The 21,558-nt window shown below is 49.6% G+C and overlaps 1 protein-coding gene across 3 annotated transcripts in view; it reads right to left on the minus strand.

Annotated features, from left to right (window-relative positions):
• psd2 (pleckstrin and Sec7 domain containing 2) overlaps positions 1-19,033 on the minus strand; it is a 35,046-nt gene extending 16,013 nt beyond the window's left edge. Inside the window, exons 1-3 of one of the 3 annotated variants that reach the window (XM_064325819.1) lie at positions 18,741-19,033; positions 10,417-10,861; positions 9,324-10,013 (exon numbers count right to left, since the gene is read on the minus strand). In XM_064325819.1, the coding sequence (XP_064181889.1) occupies positions 9,324-10,013; positions 10,417-10,766 (1,040 nt within the window). In that variant the 5' untranslated portion in view covers positions 10,767-10,861; positions 18,741-19,033. Of the gene's footprint in view, positions 1-991; positions 1,878-9,323; positions 10,014-10,404; positions 10,862-18,740 lie in introns of those variants that run through there. The other 2 variants (XM_064325818.1, XM_064325821.1) reach the window with 2 other exon arrangements.
• Positions 19,034-21,558: the final 2,525 nt, after the last annotated feature.

The following is a 21,558-nucleotide window of genomic DNA, read 5'->3' on the forward strand; positions in this document are numbered from 1 at the left end:
TGAGGACGCACAGGCGTCGGGGCTTTCAAAACCGCCCTCGAGGTAGGCTTTTGCAATCCTGACAGCTGAACAGAAACAGTCATGTTTCGCACCCCACGAGGAACCACACTTCCACCGTTCACTTTTAAGCCCCAAGACAGTTTAATATGAAAATAATTTTTTTAAATTTTAATTTAACAGACCTTGTCTAGAGTGACTTACAAAATTAATCGATTACATTTTATAAATGTATAACATATATTTATACAGCTGTATTACCGGTGCAATGCAGGATAAGTAAGCAAACTGCTCAAGGGTAAAACTGCAAGGCCCAGCGGGGAATCGAACCACAACCCTTTAACCATTTTCCTAACCCTTTTACTCCAATTCAGTCACCCTGATTCAAAGTAACGGTAATACTGACTATGGTCAATGATGTAGGAGCAACGGCCAGTTTACAAAACGTGCCGGTGGGGGGCAAGCTAATTATTTTTACAAGCAAAATAAACAACACTTTGCTCCCCAAATAACCACATTTACAAGGTGTACAACATGAAAGAAGTTCAGTTTCGTCAGTTTCATTGATCCGTAGCTATTGCAAAACAGCAAAGGGCCGAAATCCATGTCGACATGCAAACGCAAAGACGACCTAGTCTATATAACAAAAAGGTAGCCTACAGCGGTATGAAATTTCTGATATTCAGTAGGAGCAAATTGCTTTGGTAGGCTACGTTGAGGCAGAGCTTTTCTGGTATAGAACACTTCGTTGAAAGGTTTATTAAACAGATCTGCTTTCCCCTTCTTCAACGCCAAAACGCTGTTAAGAATGATTTCAGAATCTTCGTAACGTAATATATCTCGTAAGCCTCAATTTACCCAAAACAGACTGGCACAAATCAATCTTGTATCGATCCTACAAATTGGCGTGCGAGCGTGTGGTCTTTCACGGCGAAGTTTAGTCGAGTTCATTAAACGAACATCGTGTAAAAAATAATAAATAAAAAAAACTTACAGCAGTTCCAGCAGAAAGTCAAAGTGCAGGTCGTATTCTTCCTTCCACATTTTTACTTCTTATTCCGCGCAGTCCCAAGGAGAGAAAAAGAACCTTATCCGCAGGTTGTTCAAATCCATTCCTACTCCCATTGTATTTGCCCTCAGCGGTTTAAGCGAAGAGATTTTATCATTTTCTTTCACCGATATGGACTTCGAAACCCTGCATGACGTCTAGGGATGAGTTTTCCTTTTTTTCCCAAAATAGTTTATAGATTAGCGTGTATATCGCCGCGAGCATCACGTCAGGCTAAACCATAGGGCTTTTACTTATTTCTTGGAAGTTTTGAAGTCTACGGACAGAGGAAGGAGGCGGGGTGTCAGACAACCTAGCCTTGTTACTGCCTCAGGAAAAAAAACCTAATTTTTTCCGTTGGAGGACTCCAAGGAGTTCCTTTAAAGCACCTCGTTCCCATTTTAACATATCACCCCAATAAATTATATTTTACAAATAATCCATAACAACCTATACTCCTTTAATGGTTTCTTATTCGGGTATAATAACAAGGATGCGAAACAAAGCTCAAATGTTTGGTTTTTTTTCCTGCTGATTTTAGCTAAAGTTACGACTTGGCAGTCTGTATTAAGGAATTTGTCCGAGCAGGGAGCAGAAAGTCTTCCCCACATCTGCTATGAATTACTGCCGTAGACAGACGGAGCAGCACCATACCCTCTCTAGCGTGCCTTATTGCATTAACCAGCACATTTCAAAGCATCGCGGCGGCTTTGTCTGCGCACCGCTAACAGGATCTTTTTCATCCTGATGGAGCCGTTGTCAGAAGCTGACGCGAGACTGAATACTAAATAAAGTAAGTGGACGAAACGTTAACATCGAGGACTGACTGTTTGTCGGGGGGGGGGGGTTGGCGTACGACAGAGACGAACTGAAACTCCAAATGAAAAAACACGCGTCTCCATACAAGAATACCTGCAGTGTCGTTCCTTGAGACCACCGGTAGGGGGTGCGTGATCTCCGGTGGCCCCGCAGTGCACAACAGCCGTGGAAAGGGGGGAACAAAGGTAGCTGTCGGTGAACAAATAGCGCCAGGGCAAACAGTCACGCACGATGCCAGAACGCTTAAAAAAAGAACCATTCCCCCACTCAGGCCTTTCCACACAAAGGTGCTATGGAGTACTGAAGCACACGCCGATGTGGGTTCCCTTTATTGTACGACTTATCCACCTTTCTATTTTTGGTGCCCACATAGAGTCCCCATCTCAGCAATGACTCACCTCCCGATAGCAGATGAGAGAGACGCCAGGGCTGGGCATGGCGGCTCCAGACTTCTCCACGACAGCGGCAGATCTGTATCACCCTTCTCTGACACACATCGGCATGCTCCTTGTCTCTTATCTCTCGCCATTTTTATTTTTTTTTTTTTATTTTGCAAAGGAGGAAATGTTGGCGTTGTGGAGAGCCCACTTGACGGTAACCTATGTGCATCGCATGCCACTTGCTCTTCGGTGGGAGCCCATTACAGTTTAACTGGCCAGTAGTTACGCAGGCTATAGCGCATCACTTCATCGCCACCTGAGGGGCATTTGATGTTTTCCCAAAATTGGGGGAGGGGTATGTGTGGGGGGGGGGGGGGGGGGACACAAGATCTATGTCCATGGAAGTTCACAATGATTCGGCATTATCATATATATTCAAGAATCCATCTGTATTTCTACAAACATTTCAAACTTCTAACATGTCGACAAAACAAAAATCTAGTAGTTGGCCAGTAAAATTTTGTCTCAGGGATTTCTTCTTCATGTGAATTTGAATAAGTACCTTTGAACAAGCCAGGGTTTCTGGGAACAATGCACCCCACACTCCAGAATGGAATCCCGAGAAACGCCGGCTTCTAGCCAGGAGTTCTGGGGGTCTACTGTCACCCCAGGGAAGTGGAGGCGGAGGTGGGGGATTTACTAGGCAGGGTTCTGCCTGCCTTATTCCTAAATAGCGACTCATCTAGCTGACTGTGCACTTTTCTGTCCGTCTACGGAGGAAATGCAGTCTATCACTGCAATCCCAGAAGGGAAGAAGTTGCCAGAAAAGACAGTAAGGGATGCTTTAACCATTTGCTTTTAATGCACACATTAAAGTGCAGTGCATGCTGGGAAATTCAGTCCCCCCCCCAGGTATGCAAGAACACACCCAGGGCATTTTGATGCGTGTTCGCTTTCACGTACTAGAGTTTTCGGAACAGAGCTGGAGGGAGCTCGGTGATATTTTTGGTACGCAAAAAAGTCTCTGTACTATCAGATAGGACGGCTCAGTGAAAAATAAAAAAGACCTCCGAGTCTGCCTCAATTCCATTTCTCAGGGAATCTTTCTCAGCGTAATAAAGTTTTTGAAACGAGGCACACAATAAAACAACCGGCCCACATTTTGAATTGTTAGTGATAGTTCTGATACTCTGAGCTCTCAACCTCTTTTGAAATATAATGCATGTGCTTAAACAGATTTAATCCAAAGAAATGTGTTTGGTTGTTTCTATGGTCTGAATTGAATTGTACCAATAAAGACATTTTTTTTAAAAATCTCTCTCTCTCTCTCTTTCTCTCTCTCTCTCTCTCCTTTCCTTCATCCCTCCCCTGCAGTATCCGTACATATTTCAGGCTGTGCATGAGCGGATTATCAGCAGGCGCAGCGCTGCATTTCCAAGGATTTTCTTCCTAATGCCCCTCCCATCCGCAAGGACGGGGAGGAGGTTCGGTTACCGTGGGTGACGGGAGGCAGGTAGCGGGATCACACACCGCCACCGCCGCTGCCACTGCCCCCCCCCCCCCACCGCCTCCCCAGGCCAGCTAACGCTCATCCCGCTAACCTACTTACACTCATAAGCAGGGAGGAAACCAGCAAGGCCCACTGCAGTGCACAGACAGGCAGCAGCAGCAGCAGCAGCAGCAGACTGAAATCAATACAGAATAAGAAGCTGCTGTACAGCACCGCTGTGAGAAGAACCGCCAGAGAGAACATGCTGTTGGATGTCTTCTTCTTTTTTCTTTTTTTTTTTGCACTACAGGCATTTAGCAGACATTTGTATCCACAGCAACCTACACGTTTTTTAACATAGTATACAGCTGGATATTTACTGAAGCAATTCAAGATAAGTACCTACGTTATAATTGAACATTAGCAGTCCTAAGTGGTCCTTGAGCCTTTCCCAGTCACCTTAAAAAAGACCATCTCTCCAATTAAGCGCTAGGGCAGATGGGATAGTGGAGGAGTGAACAGCTCACTTCACAGCACTGCTGCTGTTTGTAAAGGTGAGAGGTGTTACCAAGGTAGTGGGAAACAATGGCAACAGAGGGACTTGAGCAGGTGTTAAAAAATTGTTTTGTGGGCGGGGGGGGGGGGGGTTAGAAAACTTGAATTTTCAGCTAAGCACTCATGTGGTGGCAGCCTGTAGGGGGCGTAACCTCCTCCGTATTGGGACTGGCCACCCCAGACTCGTGCTCCAGGGCGCTTATACGGGGCGTCTGTGCTGAAGGCCCGGAGGTTCGCTGCGCCGTCCCCTGGGCAGCAGGCCCGGGTCTGAGTGGCGGGTTTTTGCGAGCAGGGAGCCTGCTGAATGAGCATCATTGATATCAGCGCCTCTGGACCGCACGCGCAGAACGGGATGTTCTCCGATCGCAGGGCCTCTCCACGCCCGCCGCCGTGGGGGGGTGGGGGACTCACACCACCCGCACACTGGAGTCCTGAACCCCCCTGCCCTCCCCCTCCCTCCCTCTCTCTCCCTCACTCCCCCTTGTTCGTTCGGAACGGAAGGCCGAAGGCGATGATGTCATGTCGCATAAACAATGCCTCATTCAGAAGAGGCCGGCAGGAAGTAGCCGCTAGTTTAAACGACTACATCTGTCGAACTGCTGCGACCACATCCAATCGTCTGGGGGGTGGGGGTGGGGGGGGGTATGGGGGGAATTCCTTTGCAGAAATGAACAGCATAAATCCTGAAAGCCTTACTTTTTAAACAGTTTTTGCCAGAAATTACAGCAGCTCCTGCTGCCTGAAGTTAACTTCACACAGGTATATTTTCTGGTGTTGGAGTGACAACAAAGTTTGGGAAAGTGTCTTTTATTTTTAACTCATTACCCATTAAACTAATTTAATGTGAATAACAGCCACTGCCCTGCACCCTTGAGGGAAACGCTTAGCTTTAAATGGCTTCATTAAATACATATCCAGCCACGTATCCAGCCAGCCATGGAAATGAATGCTAACTACAGTACTTCTTTTTTTTAAGTTGCCATGGATATGGGCATTTGCAAAGTGGCTAAGTAATGTAATGTAAAACCCGCTGTGACTCATCTTGAGGCTGACATTTTAGATTTTAGCTGGCCTTATTCTGTCTTTTCCTCCTTACCAGCTCGATACGGAACAGGCTTGGGGTCAGTTCCATTTCAGCTATGTCAATTTAGGAACCCAAGTGACATTCAAGTTTCGGAATTGAAAAATGCACATTACGTTCCATGAGGGCTTTTCAATTTATGAAATCAATTTCAAAAATTTTTACTATACACCCAGCACAGACAAGAAAAGAGAAGTGTTTTGACTTCTTTACGCACAAACGGGTATAAAATATCCCCCCCCCCCCCCCAGCGGTAAATCGAATTGAGGCACGCACTTAAATCTAGTGCACGCCATGTGATTTACATTATATCCAGGCCTGGCTCACACGGACCCTGTCACGAGAGTCCACGGTAGATTGCCTCTGCCCCCCCCACCCCCCCACCCCCTCCAAACTCAGCTCGCTTTCACCAGAGTCCCACACAACCCGCCAAGGCGCTGAAAAAGCCGCAGCAATGCCAAATTTTGACTTCATAACTAAAATAAATAAATAAAACAAACTAACGGTTCTTTCTTCCTGGGGAGGGTGGTTTTTTTTGGCTGGCAGGAGGAGCTGTTGTATGTAACGTATCACTGCGTATTTAGTGACTCCTCTAGTTAATCAGATGGCCGCGATCTCCCTGTTACAGCTGTGCCCGTTGCTCAGGCCTCTGGTTCGTTAGCCATAGCGGCTCCGTTGGCGGTCTGCAGCGGCTGACTACAGATGTTCAGCAGGACGCGCGCTTGTGCGCTAGCGCGTGCGGCGGAATTCATACGTGAAGATGCGGAATGTGATATCACCCCCGAAGGAGCAATAAGAGAATTATTGGTTCCCCTGATTGGGAGGCTCGGTTTTCAATTCAAGCGGGCAAGTCGCATCTAGCGTGGAGTGTATTTTGGTGCGAATCTATCAGCAAACGTAACTCCCCGTCACAGTCTCAAATTAACAGAGATGACCACAGACATGTAACATGGCCATAGTCATGATTATTAATTCCAAAGCTGAGAGGAAAATGTACAAAATTGATGTAAAACACCTTTGTGTGTTCAAATATGTCAGTAGTATTTTGAGCGTATCAATAGCACATGTTAGCAGGCTATGCTTGGGTCTGAGAAATGACACTGAAATACAGGTAAAAGGAACCATGCTGGCCTGAATTGTGCAGAGGTGTCCTAGATTGATTTGGGAGCCCAGCCATGTTACTTTTATCAGAACGACACTGTGGACAGAGAACAAACAGGTCACGGTCAAGGAGACCGTTATAACAATCTCTCGGATGTAACGAGCGGATATTGCTGTCTCTCGGAGCAGTTGAGAGGAGGGTCAAACCGCGCAACATAATGTGGAACAGAGATTTTTATTTTTTTTGTCATGTTGTCCATTTATGGAGCTGGGTATTTACAGAAGTCAAGTCCCAAACTCAAAGGCACAGCAGTAGAACCACACCAGGGACACGAGGTTCCAATTTATATGGGCTACCTGACCCACTCTGTTACCATTTCTCCATTCTATCCCAAAACACAGTTAGCCTCAACAATGTGTAAACAATACAGTATACACCGTTTTTTTCCTGTCACGTAGACATTTTCAGCGTTATGTATAGTCAAATCTGCTGCATTTACACCAAAAAGTCAATAGGCTGTATTTAAAAATAGAGATTATTTTTGACGCTAAATTGCACAATGTCATTGTCATCGCACGTATTTTAAAAGCGACTAGGTTTAAAGCTCGATATACCCGAAAGATCACGTGGTTCTTCATGATTTTAGGCCCTGGTCGGTGCGTTTACTTGCACTGAGTGCCCCCTAGTGGTGAAGACCGTAACAGCTGCATTTCTTTCTTCGATAGGTGGTTTCGTTTTTAAAAATACGAATTTCCTCCGCGCTACTTCGTCCTGGATGAAGGAACATCGCCAATAAATTTACAGAGAACGCCACACAGGGATGCGCGCCGCTCAAGTCTTTCTCTCACAGAGCCAACAGCCAGACCTCCTAAGCTTCAGACTGTGTGGTACCGGCCGCAGGTCTCCATGGCAACAGACAGAGCTCCTCTTAGCCTGGATGTCAGTGCAGACAGGGAGTTTGCACGGGAGAAAGATGGATGGTGGAATCACTGATGTCATATCATTGTGCGTGTGCGTGGCCCGACTTGCCAGAACACCGTCTAAAATTTATGTGCATGTGTGTGTTTCTGTGCATGTGTGTGTGTGTGCGAACGCGTGTATGTGCGTGTACATTTGTGTTTGTGTGCATCTGTGTGTGTGTGTACGAATGGGTATGGGCACACATAATCTATATGTGTGTGTTTGTGTTTGTGTGCATGTGAATGCATGTCTGTGTGTGTAGTTGTGCATGTACGGTGTGTGCCTGTGTGTGTGTGTGCGCGCATGGGTGTGAAGTGAGTAGGAATTGTGGTAATCTTGGGTGATAAATGTGAGTGTCATCCGTCTGCTAGTCTTTAATGGGTTTCTATTCTCACACAGAACATGCTCTCATGCGCACAGAGAGTGCTCACGTGCCATTTTTCCCACTGATCACATTTTCATGTTTTTTCTGGGATTATTGGACGCCACTAATGCAGATTACCAGCAAAAGCGTGCATCAGTAACAGGCTGTGGAATTTTAATGATGTCATTGATTTTTTTCTCTTTTTTTGGGGGGGGTAGTAGAAACATGCATTATGTATCAGAGCGTGTACCCCTGTCCCAGGGGAGTCAGCAAATCAGCACACCTCTCCAAGCTGCTGAACAAAGGCCCACGGCAAACCGTGTCGGCAAACCAGCCCAGGACCCCCCCAGCACAGCGCAACCCAGCTTTCCATTCTCCTTTCAGAACCAGCAGGTCCGGTTTAGCCCGCCTCTGCCCCCTGTCTGAACGCACCAGTGCATCCAGACCGTGTGCATTCACAGCCATGCAAACCTATCCATCTTACAGCTCTGCAGTCCTGCCACAATTCACAGCCAGCAGCCTCCTAAGCAGCGCTGAGACCACAAACATCGACTGCATTGCTGACCACACATTCCCCTTTATGTAGCCGACTTGACACAAAAACACCCTCCTTCCCATTACTGAAGCGAAGGGCATTCAGATTTGCCGGCTAATTATCAGTACTGAAGAAGGGGCGTGGTTGTCAAGACAGCATCCATAAATGTGTAAACACAGAAAAGGACCTGAAGCTTCAGACACCAACCAGAACCTCCAAGACACAGGTACAGAGACCGGAACGAGGCCAGGAGATGAATATTTAGCCAGCATACCGATTGATTGCATTAGAATATCATTAAACACAGACCCGTTCAACGGACTGGAAGCAAAGCTGCATGGGACACATTAGAAAACAGAAAACCACAAGGAACCACAGGGAACACATCAAACCGCAGAAAACATGCGTGTAACCAGACTGAACTACAGGACACAAACAGCAGGGAACACATGGAACAGACGGAACTACAGGAAGCACAGATAACACACTGACCTACAGGACAAAACAGCAGGGAGCACATGGAACAGACGGAACTACAGGAAGCACAGATAACACACTGACCTACAGGACAAAACAGCAGGGAGCACATGGAACAGACAAAACTACAGGAAGTACAAAGACAACACACAGAACTACACACAGGTAAAACACTGAGCTACAAGAAATAAACAGGTGACACTGAACCCAGTGCACACAGACACAGTACAACAGTGGCCACAGCAAGAACTGGCCACACAGCGATTATAGCACAGAGTGCGCCATACCACATCTCCAGGCCCAACTGTGGCCCCTGCATTGCTTTCATTTATGCCAGTCACAACTCAGATCAACACAGAGTCTGGGAACAGTGTAAGCGCCTGTGCATATCTGACTGGTCTGACAGTAGGGTAATGCAGGTGCAGTGATGTTGTTCAGATTGCTGGGATATGCTTTAATATGTACCGCTCACGTCCCGCGCACACCTGAATTTAGGCGCAGGTACCCGGGCCCTACCTGACGGAGGTGGGGAAGGTGCCGGAACTCTCCAGGGGTCCCTGCGCGTCGGCGTGGAACCCGTTGGGCAGCGCGCGGAGGTTGGAGCGGCTCAGCACGTTCTCCGAGCGGCTGCTGGTGATGGAGTTCCGCAGGGGGCTGGCCGGCGCCCCTCCCCGGCTGTCCCGCCCCGCCTCGGGCCCGTCCTGCTCGGCCACGGCGGGCAGCTCCAGCGCCTCGGCCGGCTCGGGGCCCTCCCGCGCCCTCTGCTGGATGAGCGGGGTGAGCGGGGCCTCGAAGCTGACGCAGCTGTCCGTCTCGTCCGTCAGGGACAGCACGTCCAGCGAGTCCAGGCTGCTGTAGTACGTCCCCCGCAGGAGCTCCGACTCCACGATGCGCTCGAACCGGGAGCTGAAGCCGTCCTGGTTCTCCCGCCCGTCCGAGCGCCCGTCCTCCGCCTCCGCCTCCGCCTCCGCCTCCACCTCCACCTCCGCTTCTTCCACGATGCGCTCGAACCGGGAGCTGAAGCCGTCCTGGTTCTCCCCCTCCCCGTCCTCCTCTTCCTCCACCTCCACGTCGACCTCCTCCACGATGCACTCGAACCGGGAGCTGAAGCGGTCCTGGCTGTCCTGCGCTGCGTCATGCTCTTCCTCTCTCTCCTCCTCATCATCATCGTCCTCCTCCTCTTCCGCCTCCAGCTTTTCCTCAGTCCTGCATGAATATAAATAAACATTGTGGAAATATACACAAAACACACACACTCAACCGACACAGACACACACACACATGCACATACACACCACACCACACCAATTAATTATGGTGGGCAATGCAAAGAGCTGTTTCTCAAGAGTCCAGAACACACATGCACACGCACACACACACACATACACACATTTAAAAACACATACACACAGGCAAAACACATATTGGAACTCAAAAATTGTCAAAAGAAATATTTTCGCTGTCCACTTTAAGCACCAATAAGGACATGATGTCAAATCATACAGTCTGGATTCAGTTCCCCATCCAGTGAAAGTGGTGACTCAAAAGCTGCTCCTTTCATACTTATGTTGTGCAGTGATATTGGACAGGTGCAGACCTCTGTGTGTACCTAAGGTCCTGTGTGTCCGTTTCGGCGTCCTGGTCGTGTCCGTCGAGCGCCCCGTCCTGCTCCAGGTCCGGATCTGTTCCCCCGCCGTCGTCCCCCGTGCTCTCCTGTGCCTGCTCCTCCGCCTGCCTGCGCAGCCCCCCGTCCGTCTGCGCATTCCCGTCTGCGCAGTCCATTTCATCCTCCCCCCCGCTGGTCTGCGCCGCCTGAACGCCTCCACCCTCAGCGTCCGCAGCCCCGTCCTCCGGCCCCGCCCCCTCCTCCCGCGGCGCGCCCTGGTCCGTCCCGTCCGCCAGGACGTGCGGGGGCGTGTCCGCCTGCGGGGGGGCGCCGCCGCACGGCTCCCGGGTCATGGCGTCCGCCCCCTCGAGCTCTTCGGCAACGTCGTTGGCGGGGGCCGGGAGGTCCGGCGAAGCGTTGGGATCCAGGGCTGGAGAGGAAGTCACGTCTGCGAGGGAAGAGCAAAGAGCACCGCTCAAAAAACAAAGATGCACAGATCAGCATAGGGAGCCGGCTCTAGGCACAGGAGACAAGGCCGTCGCCTATGATCTAACACTGAACATTTTACTATGTAGGCATGACTGTGGGCCAGTGGGGGCGGGCGTTGATGATCGCAGACTGTGGGTGGGGGGTGGGAGAGCATTGGAGATCGTGATTGTGGACCTAGGGGGAGATCCCCCGCCAACCCAGGATGGATTAAATGCACCTTCTGTATGTCACTTTGACTAAAAGCATTCAATAAATGGCTAAATTTGCACGTTGCACATTAAGTTGCACATTGTAACCTGGGGGAAGGGGGCAGCATGTGATCAAACCATAACCAAAAAACGACCACAGCCAGTGACGCAAGGGAAGGAGAAATGTAGCCTTGGATTTCTTTGATCCCACCAAGCAGGGAAAACCCACTTCACTGCTTCCCCCCCCACCCCCACGAGCGTTCAGTAGTGGACCATTCCACCTACCCAAGACTATTAAAGTTAGACAGGAAGTAATCCACCTAAAGTAACTCTGTGCCAATCAGGATTGAGAATAAATCCAAAACCTGTGTCTAGATTCATTTTGCGGTCCCACTGTGATGTTCGACAAAGACATCAGAACCTGTCGTTACTGACTTTGCTCTCGGCAGGCCCAAAAAAAAAAAAATCTTCTGCACGCGACTATTATGAGAAAATCAGATTAGTGTCAGAGCAAGAATCTTCTACCCTTTATGCAAAGACCTTCCAGCTGTGCTCCCCTGATTGGAGTAAGAGGACTTAGGAAGCTCACATTTAGAGATCATTTCTGTTCCTTTTTTTTTTTTTTAGAAAAATAAACCACATTTTAAGTGAGATGTCGGTGCCAGCAGACAGAGCTCCAGCTGGCAGGTGCTTTCGAGAGACAGAGGTGTTAGTGGAACACGGGACTGTAGAGGCCAGAGGAGTCAGGCCCACGTACAGACAGATGAGAGACCTAGAGGGGAGGACAGAAGAGGAGAGAAGAGGAGAGGAGAGTAGGGGAGAGGAAGGGAGAGGCAGGAAGAGGGGAGAAGGGAAGAAGAGAGGAGAGGATAGAACAGGAAAGGAGATGAGGAGAGGATGGGAGAGGAGCAGGGAGGAGATAAAGGGAGAAGAGAGGAGAGAAGCAGAGAGGATGGGGAGGAGAGAAGGGGAAAGGAGAGGAGAGGATAAAACAGGAAAGGAGAAGAGGAGAGAAGGGGAAAGGAGGGGAGAGAAAGAGAGGCGGAGAGGAAGGGAGAGGAGGGAGGAGGAGAGGAGCGGAGGCGAGAGGAGAGGAGTGCAGTGGAGGCTGGCAGAGATGAGGATCACTCTTTCAGAGTGCAGGAGGTGAAAAGGGAGCGGTTAGCCCGCGCTGGCAGACGACATGCTCTGACAAAGGGAGCGGCGTGTTATTGTGCTCAGTGCGCACACACACGCCTCACGCGCTGCAGCCATATATTATGCACACTGAACATGTGGCTCCTTTAGATTGGGCTGAGCAAACACACATGGGCACACGCAGACACACGCTCTTCTCTGCTCGCACACGCTCACACACACATACGCTAATTTGCATGCAACTGCAAGCACTTCACAGAGAGAAAGATTCACAGGAAATTATTTAGAGCGTCACTAAAAATCCCAAAGCTTCAGAAACGGCAGATGTTTCCCTCCTTCTACCACTGCCCACCCCCCAAACAATCTGCCTGCAACGTCACTGTCATTAACCCTGCACCTCCCTGTGTGACTGAGGACCGAGCACAGCTGCGTGTGTGTGTGTGTGTGTGTGCGTGCATGTGCATGTACATGCGTGCATGTGCATGTGCATGTGTGTGTGTGTGTGTGTGACTGGCTGTTTCTGTGTGTGTGTGTGTGTGTGTGTGTGTGTGTTTTTGTGTGTGTGTGTGTGTGTGTGTGTGCATGCGTGCTGGCTGTTCTCTGTGTGTGTGTGTGTGTGTGTGTGATGGCTGTTTCTGTGTGTGTATGAGTGTTGTGTGGCATGTGTGTGTGTGTGTGTTCCTGTGTGTGTATGTGTGTGCATGTGTGGTGTGTGTGTGGTGTGTGTTGAGTGCGTGCGAGTGTGTGTGGGCGTGTGTGTGTGAGTGCGTGCGAGTGTGTGTGGGCGTGTGTGGTGTGTGTGGTGCTGCAGTGTGTGTGGGCGTGTGTGTGTGTGCGTGTGTGTGTGTGTGTGTGTGTGTGTGTGTGTGTGCGTTTCCCTTCCTCTGTGTGGCTCTGCACTGCAGTAACAATGCAGATCTTGAGGTGAGGCATTCCTTGGTAAATTAGGAACAACAGAGCAACACCAAGCAGACGACTATTTTATTGATCTGTTGCTCTATGAATCCCAATGCTAAATTAATTATGGTGGGCAATGCAAAGAGCTGTTTCCCAAGAGTCCAGAACACACACACACGCATACACACACACACAAACACCCACACACACACACACACACACACACACACACCCACCCACCTACCCACACAATTTACAGACTGTGCAGCAAAAGGATAAAAAATTGACTTCAAAACAAAGAAGGAGCAATGACTCAATGTCCACAAAGCTTAAAGCATCCCTCGGCTGAAACAGGCAGTGGGGAGTTAATCAATGAGAATGCATGTACTCTGACCCAATGAGCACGCAGCACACTTAAGCAGGCAAATGAAACATAACATGGCCAATGTGCCTTGACTAAGGAGCTAACTCCCCATCTCCACGGCGACACTCCAGGGCCAGACACCAGGAAATAGAAAAAAGCTTTTGTTAATGACGGGCTGCCTAATATGAAAAAAAGCGCCTGAATCTAGAAAGCCACTGTGCAAAATGCATGAAATGGTAAATGGACTGCATTTATATAGCGCTTTTATCCAAAGCGCTTGACAATTGATGCCTCTCATTCACACACACACTCACACGCCAATGGTGAAAGGCTGCCATGCAAGCTACCAATCAGCTCGTTGGGAGCAATTAGTGGTTAGGTGTCTTGCTCAGGGACACTTCGACACGGCCAGGGCGGAGGGATCGAACCGGCAACCCTCAGACTACCAGACAACTGCTCTCACCTCCTGAGCTATGTCGCCCCTTACAGAGATCACACCGGGGAAAACAGGCATTTATACTAATTTTAACAAAAGAAAACGTCTTAACCGGCATACTGAATTAGTCGCGCTCTCCCAGACGAGGCCTGGCGCACCTGGACACGCCTCTGCAATGCGTTACATTACATTAATTTAGCAGGTGTTCTTATCCGGACGACGCGAGACAACATAACTGCGTCCATCTGTGTTATGCGAGGAGCGGCGCCAGGCCTGGCTAACAGAACTCCCAGACGGGCGCGTACACACGCAGCATCGTTAAAGTGCTAAACGCGAGTTAGCTTGTGCCAACCTAGCGCCGTAACACGAGCCATAGATTCACACAGTTAGCATCCGCGTGAAACCGTAAAAGCCTGCCGCTGCAATCCTTAAGTAACGACATGAGATTTAAGGCAATGCCACACGTGCCAAGAGCCAGAGACAAACAGCGCCATTTTAGAGGCGGATCTGATCTTTGGGGTGATGGCCACCACAGCCCATTTGGGATACAGGCCCATTGTGGTTAGCGTTCTTTCAGGAACCGCCTGCCAAACAGAGGTTGGTCAAGAGTGAACGAGGCCGTAGACCTTCCTTTCCATAGAAATATACGTGTGGACATATTACTATCCCCTTGATGAAGATAGGCAGACAGACAGATAGGCAGGCAGGCAAGCAGACAGACAGAGAGACAGGTAGACAGACAGACAGCCAGCCAGGTAGACAGGCAGGCAGGCAGACAGATAGGCAGGCAGGCAGGCAGGCAGACAGACAGACAGACAGGTAGGCAGGCAGGCAGACAGACAGACAGAGAGACAGACAGGCAGGCAGGCAGGCAGACAGACAGACAGACAGACAGACAGGTAGGCAGGCAGGCAGACAGACAGACAGACAGACAGACAGACAGGTAGGCAGGCGTAATGAGACGAGGGCACTGATGTTCACTCAAGTTCATCATCATCACCAGCTGCTGTCTGAGCGTCGGGGGCGGGGCCCGCATTCGGATTGGTTGGGATTTGAGCCGCAACACCGCCCGCCCGCACGCACCCCCCCCCCCAGAGCGTAGCGATTTACCTTAGCGGCTTCGGCTTCGGCTCAGGCCCCGGCTGTCGGAACGCGTTATGTAACGCGCGTGCATTACGTAAGCGCCGAGCTCTAAAACGGTTAGCCGGAGAGAGACTCCACGGGCGAGAGTGTCTGTCTGGCGGGGAGAGAGCGCCACAGCAGAGCCTGTCAGGGGGGCTCGCGGCTGTGACAGGCATCAGCCGAAATAAACGCACTTCAAAAGAGGACGCTCAGCGCCGTGATCTCCGCTTTAAGGAAATATTTCCCTGCGGGGGGGTGGCAGGGAACTCTTAGCGCAGGCTTTCCAAGGATGGGGGAAGAGAGGGCACGTCCACATGGACTCAGAGCTGAATTGGGATGGTGTGAAGGAAGAGAGGAGGAAGGCATCTTTGCTGCGAAAGCCAGCTCTTGCTAGCTCAGTCGAGGCCCTCCCAGGCCAGTCACAGGGGCACGCTCCGCCGTCACTGGTTTTCGGGTCACAGGGTCGCGCGGGGCTCCAGAAACGGGGCCGAGGGACACCCGGGGGGGTCGGCCTGGCGGACGGGAGGCGTCGGGGCGGGCGGGCGCTGAGAGGACCCCAGGCCCGCAGGACCGGGAGGGGCCTGAGCCAGACGCGTGAAGTGCCCCCGTTTCGAAACCGAAATGTCAGTTTGAGTCACACTCACCCACGCCAACGCTTCTCCGCGTGTGCACGACGCAGGCTTCGGTTGGGGGGGGGGGGGGGGGGCCCAGGGGTCTGTGAGAGACGGAGCTGATCTGCCAACAGCTCTAGAGAGTCATACAAAAGAGGAAGGGCTCCCTGAGAAAAACACACGATGCCAGAGAGGGAGAGGGCAACCAGAAATGTAAGCCACAGGATTTTCTGTCCACACAAACTGCAACAGTATGCCCTGGATATGCCCAGTATATTCTGCTTTTAATGGGGATGGATGGGATTTTTTATGTATTTTACATTTACATTTTTTAGGCATTTGGGAAATCCAGTGTGACTTACACAGCTTACAACCTTGTCACAAGTGAACTATTTCACTCACAAACTAAATAAGCCAGAGGTTTTGAAAGAGTTCATTAGTAAGGCCTATAGCAGTCAAGAAAATACACTCCTGGCAAATATTTTCATATTTCATTCGTATTTTCTGACATGAAGAATAACAGACTCAGTTGCATGTTTGCTACTTGGTTTTTGCTTTCACTCAAGATAATTTTTCATTTATTGACTATGTTCTACTTAAGTACTTTATTAAGATTAAGATTTTTTGGCTTCAACAAATGTGCATTAAGTTCCTCGACCAACTATATCAAACAACATCTTCGGGCAGGGCTGCCCAACCCTGGAGATCTATCCTTCTTTCGTTATTAGACTATGTACAGACAGTCATTCATTATCCATCATTCATTGTTAGACTACACATGGACAGGCCATTCATTATCCATCATTCCATATTCATCATGAGATTGTGACTAATGACCAAAGTCAGGCTCCCTGCTATTCCAGAGAGTCCGAACAAGTTTGTTGATCTTTACAGTGTGTGTGGGATGATCCGATGGTTCGGACGGTACAGGGAACGGGGAAGGCCCATCCCATGATTTACAGGACAGCGGGTGTCCACGCCGTGTTCTGCACCGGGCGACGCCCCTGAACGCGACCAACTCTCGGGAGGGAACACAGCGAGTAACAAACAGCATCCATCACCGCCTGTAAAGATGGCTCCTCAAAAACTGCTCGCATCGACAAAGTCTCTTCGTTCTCTCTCCCTCTTTCTCTCGCCCCCTTGTGTCTGCCTGCTTTCTTTTTTTCCCCTATCCGGTCCCCCATCTTCCTCGTCTCCTTTCTTTCCCTTCCCCACTTCTCTCCCTCCCTCTTTCTCTTCCTCCAGCCTTCCTCCTCCTCTGTCCCCCTGCCTCCTTATTCATCTCCCTCCCCCTCACTCCCTCCCTCCCTCTCTCCCTCTCTCTCTCTTTCTCCCCACAGGGCGCGTGTGGAGAGTCACTCCTCCTGAAAGGGACGCTGGTCGCGCTGGCGATGCCCGCCGCCTCCACGCCATTGACCGCAGCCCGCAGAAGCGTCTCCATGACCTACTAACCTTGTTCATTAGCTGCCCCCCCCGTGCACGGGACCCAGAGTGCTCAGACACACGCGCATGGCGTGTAATCTCTGCCTGCGACCCGCGCACACGCCGGACATGTCCTCCGGACTGCCGTGCACCGCCTGTAATCTCCACACGAAATCCCTTTTCACAGAAACAGCGTATGATCTTTAAGCTGGCTCACTGCCAATAATCTCTGCATTAAAAAAAAACTTGTTCATGAAGATATAGCCTACAATATCATATACTATCTAACGATAATAATAATAATAATAATAATATGATAATAGTAATATTTCATATATTTGAATGCTGACCATTGTCTCCATAAACATGCTGCCCTATCACATTGGGGTTGCTTAGTGTCACCTGTGTTTGTAAAGGGCCAAGCTCAAATCACACCTCTATTCAGGCTATATTACCACGCTGCAAAAATAAGGAGTCTCATTAATCACCTCTTTCTGTCACATTTACGGCTTCAAGGTCAAACGCTATGATGTGTATTGTCATGGTATTACTTGCGACGACTTCGCTTAAATCATCCTGGTCGATCTTAACCAGTCAGTCTGGTGTATTTTTTTTTCCAGAAATAAACCGATAAATGCGAACTGAAAATACGGGAAACGAATGTAACCATAATTTGGCATCTTTCGTCTGGTCTGGCGAGGAACCGTCTGGGCGCCGGCTGCCCGCTTATTTCGCCCGCTTTCATTCGCGAAACCTCCCCCTTTCGGAGGTTAAAAAGAAATCGACCTTATTAGACGTTTTCATTGTGTCCGCATTTCACATTCTGAGCCTTGCCGTCGCATTGATGGCTATTTCGTTCAGCTTAGGCTAGACGCGTAAATATTATAATTAAGATAATGACGGGGGAGGGAGACTGACTGGGGTTTTGTTCCGTGGCTGGGTAACCGTTCATGCACCTGTTCTGTTCCTCCCATTCTGCCCGGTCCGTAAGAGTGGACCGCGCCATCGATTTTGTCGCTTACACTCGGTGATTTCGTCCCTCGAATTCTGAGGAGTAAAACACACAACCGCGGGCACGCACACACACACACACACACACACACATTGGCAGCAGACTGAATCCAAGATGCAGCCATATTATCCCAACCTCCTAGTGCAGTCACCATGACAACGGGGTGATTGGGAGACACTGCTCGCGCTGAATGTGGCGGATGCTTTCTTCCTCTTGAAATTGAGCTTGGTAGCTATTCAAGAGCAAGTTCCCTTGAAAAGGAGGAAACGTTTTTTTTTTTTTTTTTTGCTAAACGGTACAACTCAACGAGAACGCAGGACAGCTGCGTACAAAATATACATATTAAAGAACAGCCTGACCGTTTGAGGAACTAGCCTACACACAGAGCTAACGTTAAAACCCGTATCTCTCAATCATTGATGTCAAATGGACTCTAAACGACAGGGACACTATACTGAGCATAAAACACTAAATGTGTAATGCACGATTCAGCATCTCATAACACCAGAATAAAATGCCGATGTGGGTACTTCTGTGAGAGAGCCGGTTTAATAAACGGCTATTGCTGAGATGAAATCATATCAGCATATGGTATCCTCAATAAGGGGGAGGATTGATAGCACATAATGTGGAATACAATTGCACTTACCCGATGAGACACGTTCAGACCCGACGAAAAGAGAAACCAGCTTCGCAACGAAGATCTCCTTTATCTTTATCCATCCATGCAAAAGATACGATCGAGGCTTGTCGTTCACACCTGACCAGTCTCCCCTGGCACCCCTGTTCGCTCCACGCTACTCGACACGGACCCACTTGACCCACTGCGCTCGACACTGCGCGCTGACTGGGCACGCGGTGAGGTCCAGCCGGCGAGAAGTGGCAGTCCGACTGCGCGCGGAGTCTGTTGTGTGTGTGCGCGAGTTTGGCGGCTGTCGCGCCGTTCTCTCTCACGTTGCGCCGACGCGAGGCAAGGCTGCATTCAGAGGCTCGTGGCCAGGGCGCCCCACAAATCGACGTGTTTTTAATTCAAACATGGCCAAACATGGCCATGTTCCAGACAACATATGCTCCATCTATATCGATACATCATATTGGTTATCTTTTCCCGCATTTGTCTGATGTACGGCATTGCATTTAAATAATAGGTAAACAAGCCTATTGAAAAAAAGTGTCTATTGAACCGGAAGGAGCATATTATTTAGGTAGAAAATACAGCACGCGGTAATGGTTACCCCATTACTGGAAAATCTTATGTCTCTTTCTCTGGGCACATTAAATGAAACCAGAGATTGATTCTCTCTCTCCTTACCCTCCTGTCATTATCGCCTTGTCACTCAAACTCCTCAATAATACACCTAACACGTCCTCCACGATACATGCATTGACTAGACTTGATTTGACAGACAACCGTATAACACAGCACGACATATCACACAGTTATAACATTTCGCACACCAGCAAGTCAAGCTGCTAGACACGTATTTGTAAAAATAACTCAGGCGTTCAATCGCCTCACTCAAAGGCACAACATCAGAAGTGCATCCATCCAGGATTCAAACCTGCAACCTTCCAATTAGCTGTTCAGTTTCCACTAACCATTACTAGCACCCCCATCTGTCATCCTTCCCATTTCCATAACACCTCCCATGCCCCCCTCCCCCCTTCTTGAGCCAAGGAGACCCACCTTATCAAAATTACTGGGGGGGGGGGGGGGGCAGGACGTTTACCCTGGGGGGGAGGGTAAAGACATCACGGTGACAAGACCAGAGGCTGTCAGTTATCTTTATTTATACATTATCCCACACCAAGCCCGCCCCCCCCCCCCTTCTCTATGGGACGTGAGGCCCCCTCTCCCATGGGACACTGCCAAGGAGGGGGAGGCGGGGGTGTCGTGGTTGAGAAGCACTCAGCTGTTTGAGTATTACGGGTTTCTGGGTTCAGCCCCTGAAAGGTACGCTATTGAAGGGGGTGGGGCTCGACGTGGGCATGGGGTGATTGACAGTGATGTTGTGGGGGAGGGGGGGGTGTGTGAGTTAAGTGACAGGAAAAAGAGCGGGATGATGTGTGTGAAAGATAAGAGTGGGACAGAGCGATGAGAGGAGGAAGAGAGGAAAAGGGACAGGGAATGAGTGACAGTGGATCAGTGGGTTTAAAACCTAACCTCCTTCCCCCTCCCATCGTTTTACTGGCCTTGAGTCACGCATTTCTGTGATGGAGCTGACTCAGCTGTAGCATTGCTTATCTCCAGCCCTGGCTTCCTAGCCACATTAATACACCCTGTCGATCACTTAAGGCAGTGCTACCCAACCCTGTTCCTGGTGATCTACCTTCCTGTACGTTTTCCATCCAACCCTAATGCGGCACACCTCGTTCGAGAGCTAGAGATCCCATCGAACTGCTAATTAGTAGAAATCAGGTGTGCCAAATCAGGGTTGGAATGAAAACCTGCAGGACGGTAGATCTCCTGGAACAGGACTTGGCAGCCCTGGTTTTGGCTGAAAGCATCAGCTAAATGTTAATACAGTAAATGGTCATTATTAATGAGCAGGCCGTCTGGTTCTCCAGGTTTGTGGGGGACGGACGCCTTTTCTCCAGACTGCTGTCACCAGTCAGCCGATGGTCTGGAACATTCTCTCGCGTTATCAGGGGCATGGCGGTGTCTGCAGCGAACTAGCGCCACCATTCGCCTCTATTTGAGAAAGGTTGCTATGGTACACCGGCCATGATGTGTGTGTGTGTGCGCGTGTGTATGTGTGTGCGTGTATGTGTGTGTGTGTGCGTGTGTGTATGTGTGTGCGTGCGTGTGCGCGTGTGTGCGTGTATGTGTGTGTGTGTGTGAGACCTCGTTGCAATAGTTTTACTCCATCACTTCTCCACCAAGAAATGATAATTCCCCTGTGCGCAAAGCAAGGTCCATAAAGAAAGGGGTTTTTTATGTGTTTGGTGTGGAGGAGCTTGACCTGCCTGCACAGAGCCCTGACATCAATCCCGTCCAACACCTTTGGGATGAATTAGAGCGCCAGCTGTGAGCCAGGCCTTATTGCCCAACATTAGTGCTCGACCTCACTAATGCTCTTGTGGCTGAATGAAAGCTAATCTCTGCAGACATGTTCCAAAATATAGTGGGAAGCCTTCCCTAAAGAGTGGAGGCTGTTATAGCAGCAGAGAGGGGACCAACTTCATATTAATGCCCATGGTTTTGGAATGAGATGTTCAACAAGCACATGTGTGATGTTCAGGTGTCCACATACTTTAGGCCAAGTGGTGTATACATATGTGTGCATCTGCATGTGTGTGCATGCATGTGTGCGTGTGTGTTTGTGTGTGTGTGTGGTTGTTGTGATCGCTTCCTTGAGAATAACTGTAGGTAGATAATTAACAGAAAACACTGCGGCGAATGAAGCCTCAACCAGACCAGGTTCAGAAGTCAGGGCCAGGACAATAGCTGGTCTGGGGAAATATTC

This window comes from Anguilla rostrata, chromosome 3 (assembly GCF_018555375.3).
Source record: "Anguilla rostrata isolate EN2019 chromosome 3, ASM1855537v3, whole genome shotgun sequence".
NCBI classification, from domain to species: domain Eukaryota; kingdom Metazoa; phylum Chordata; class Actinopteri; order Anguilliformes; family Anguillidae; genus Anguilla; species Anguilla rostrata.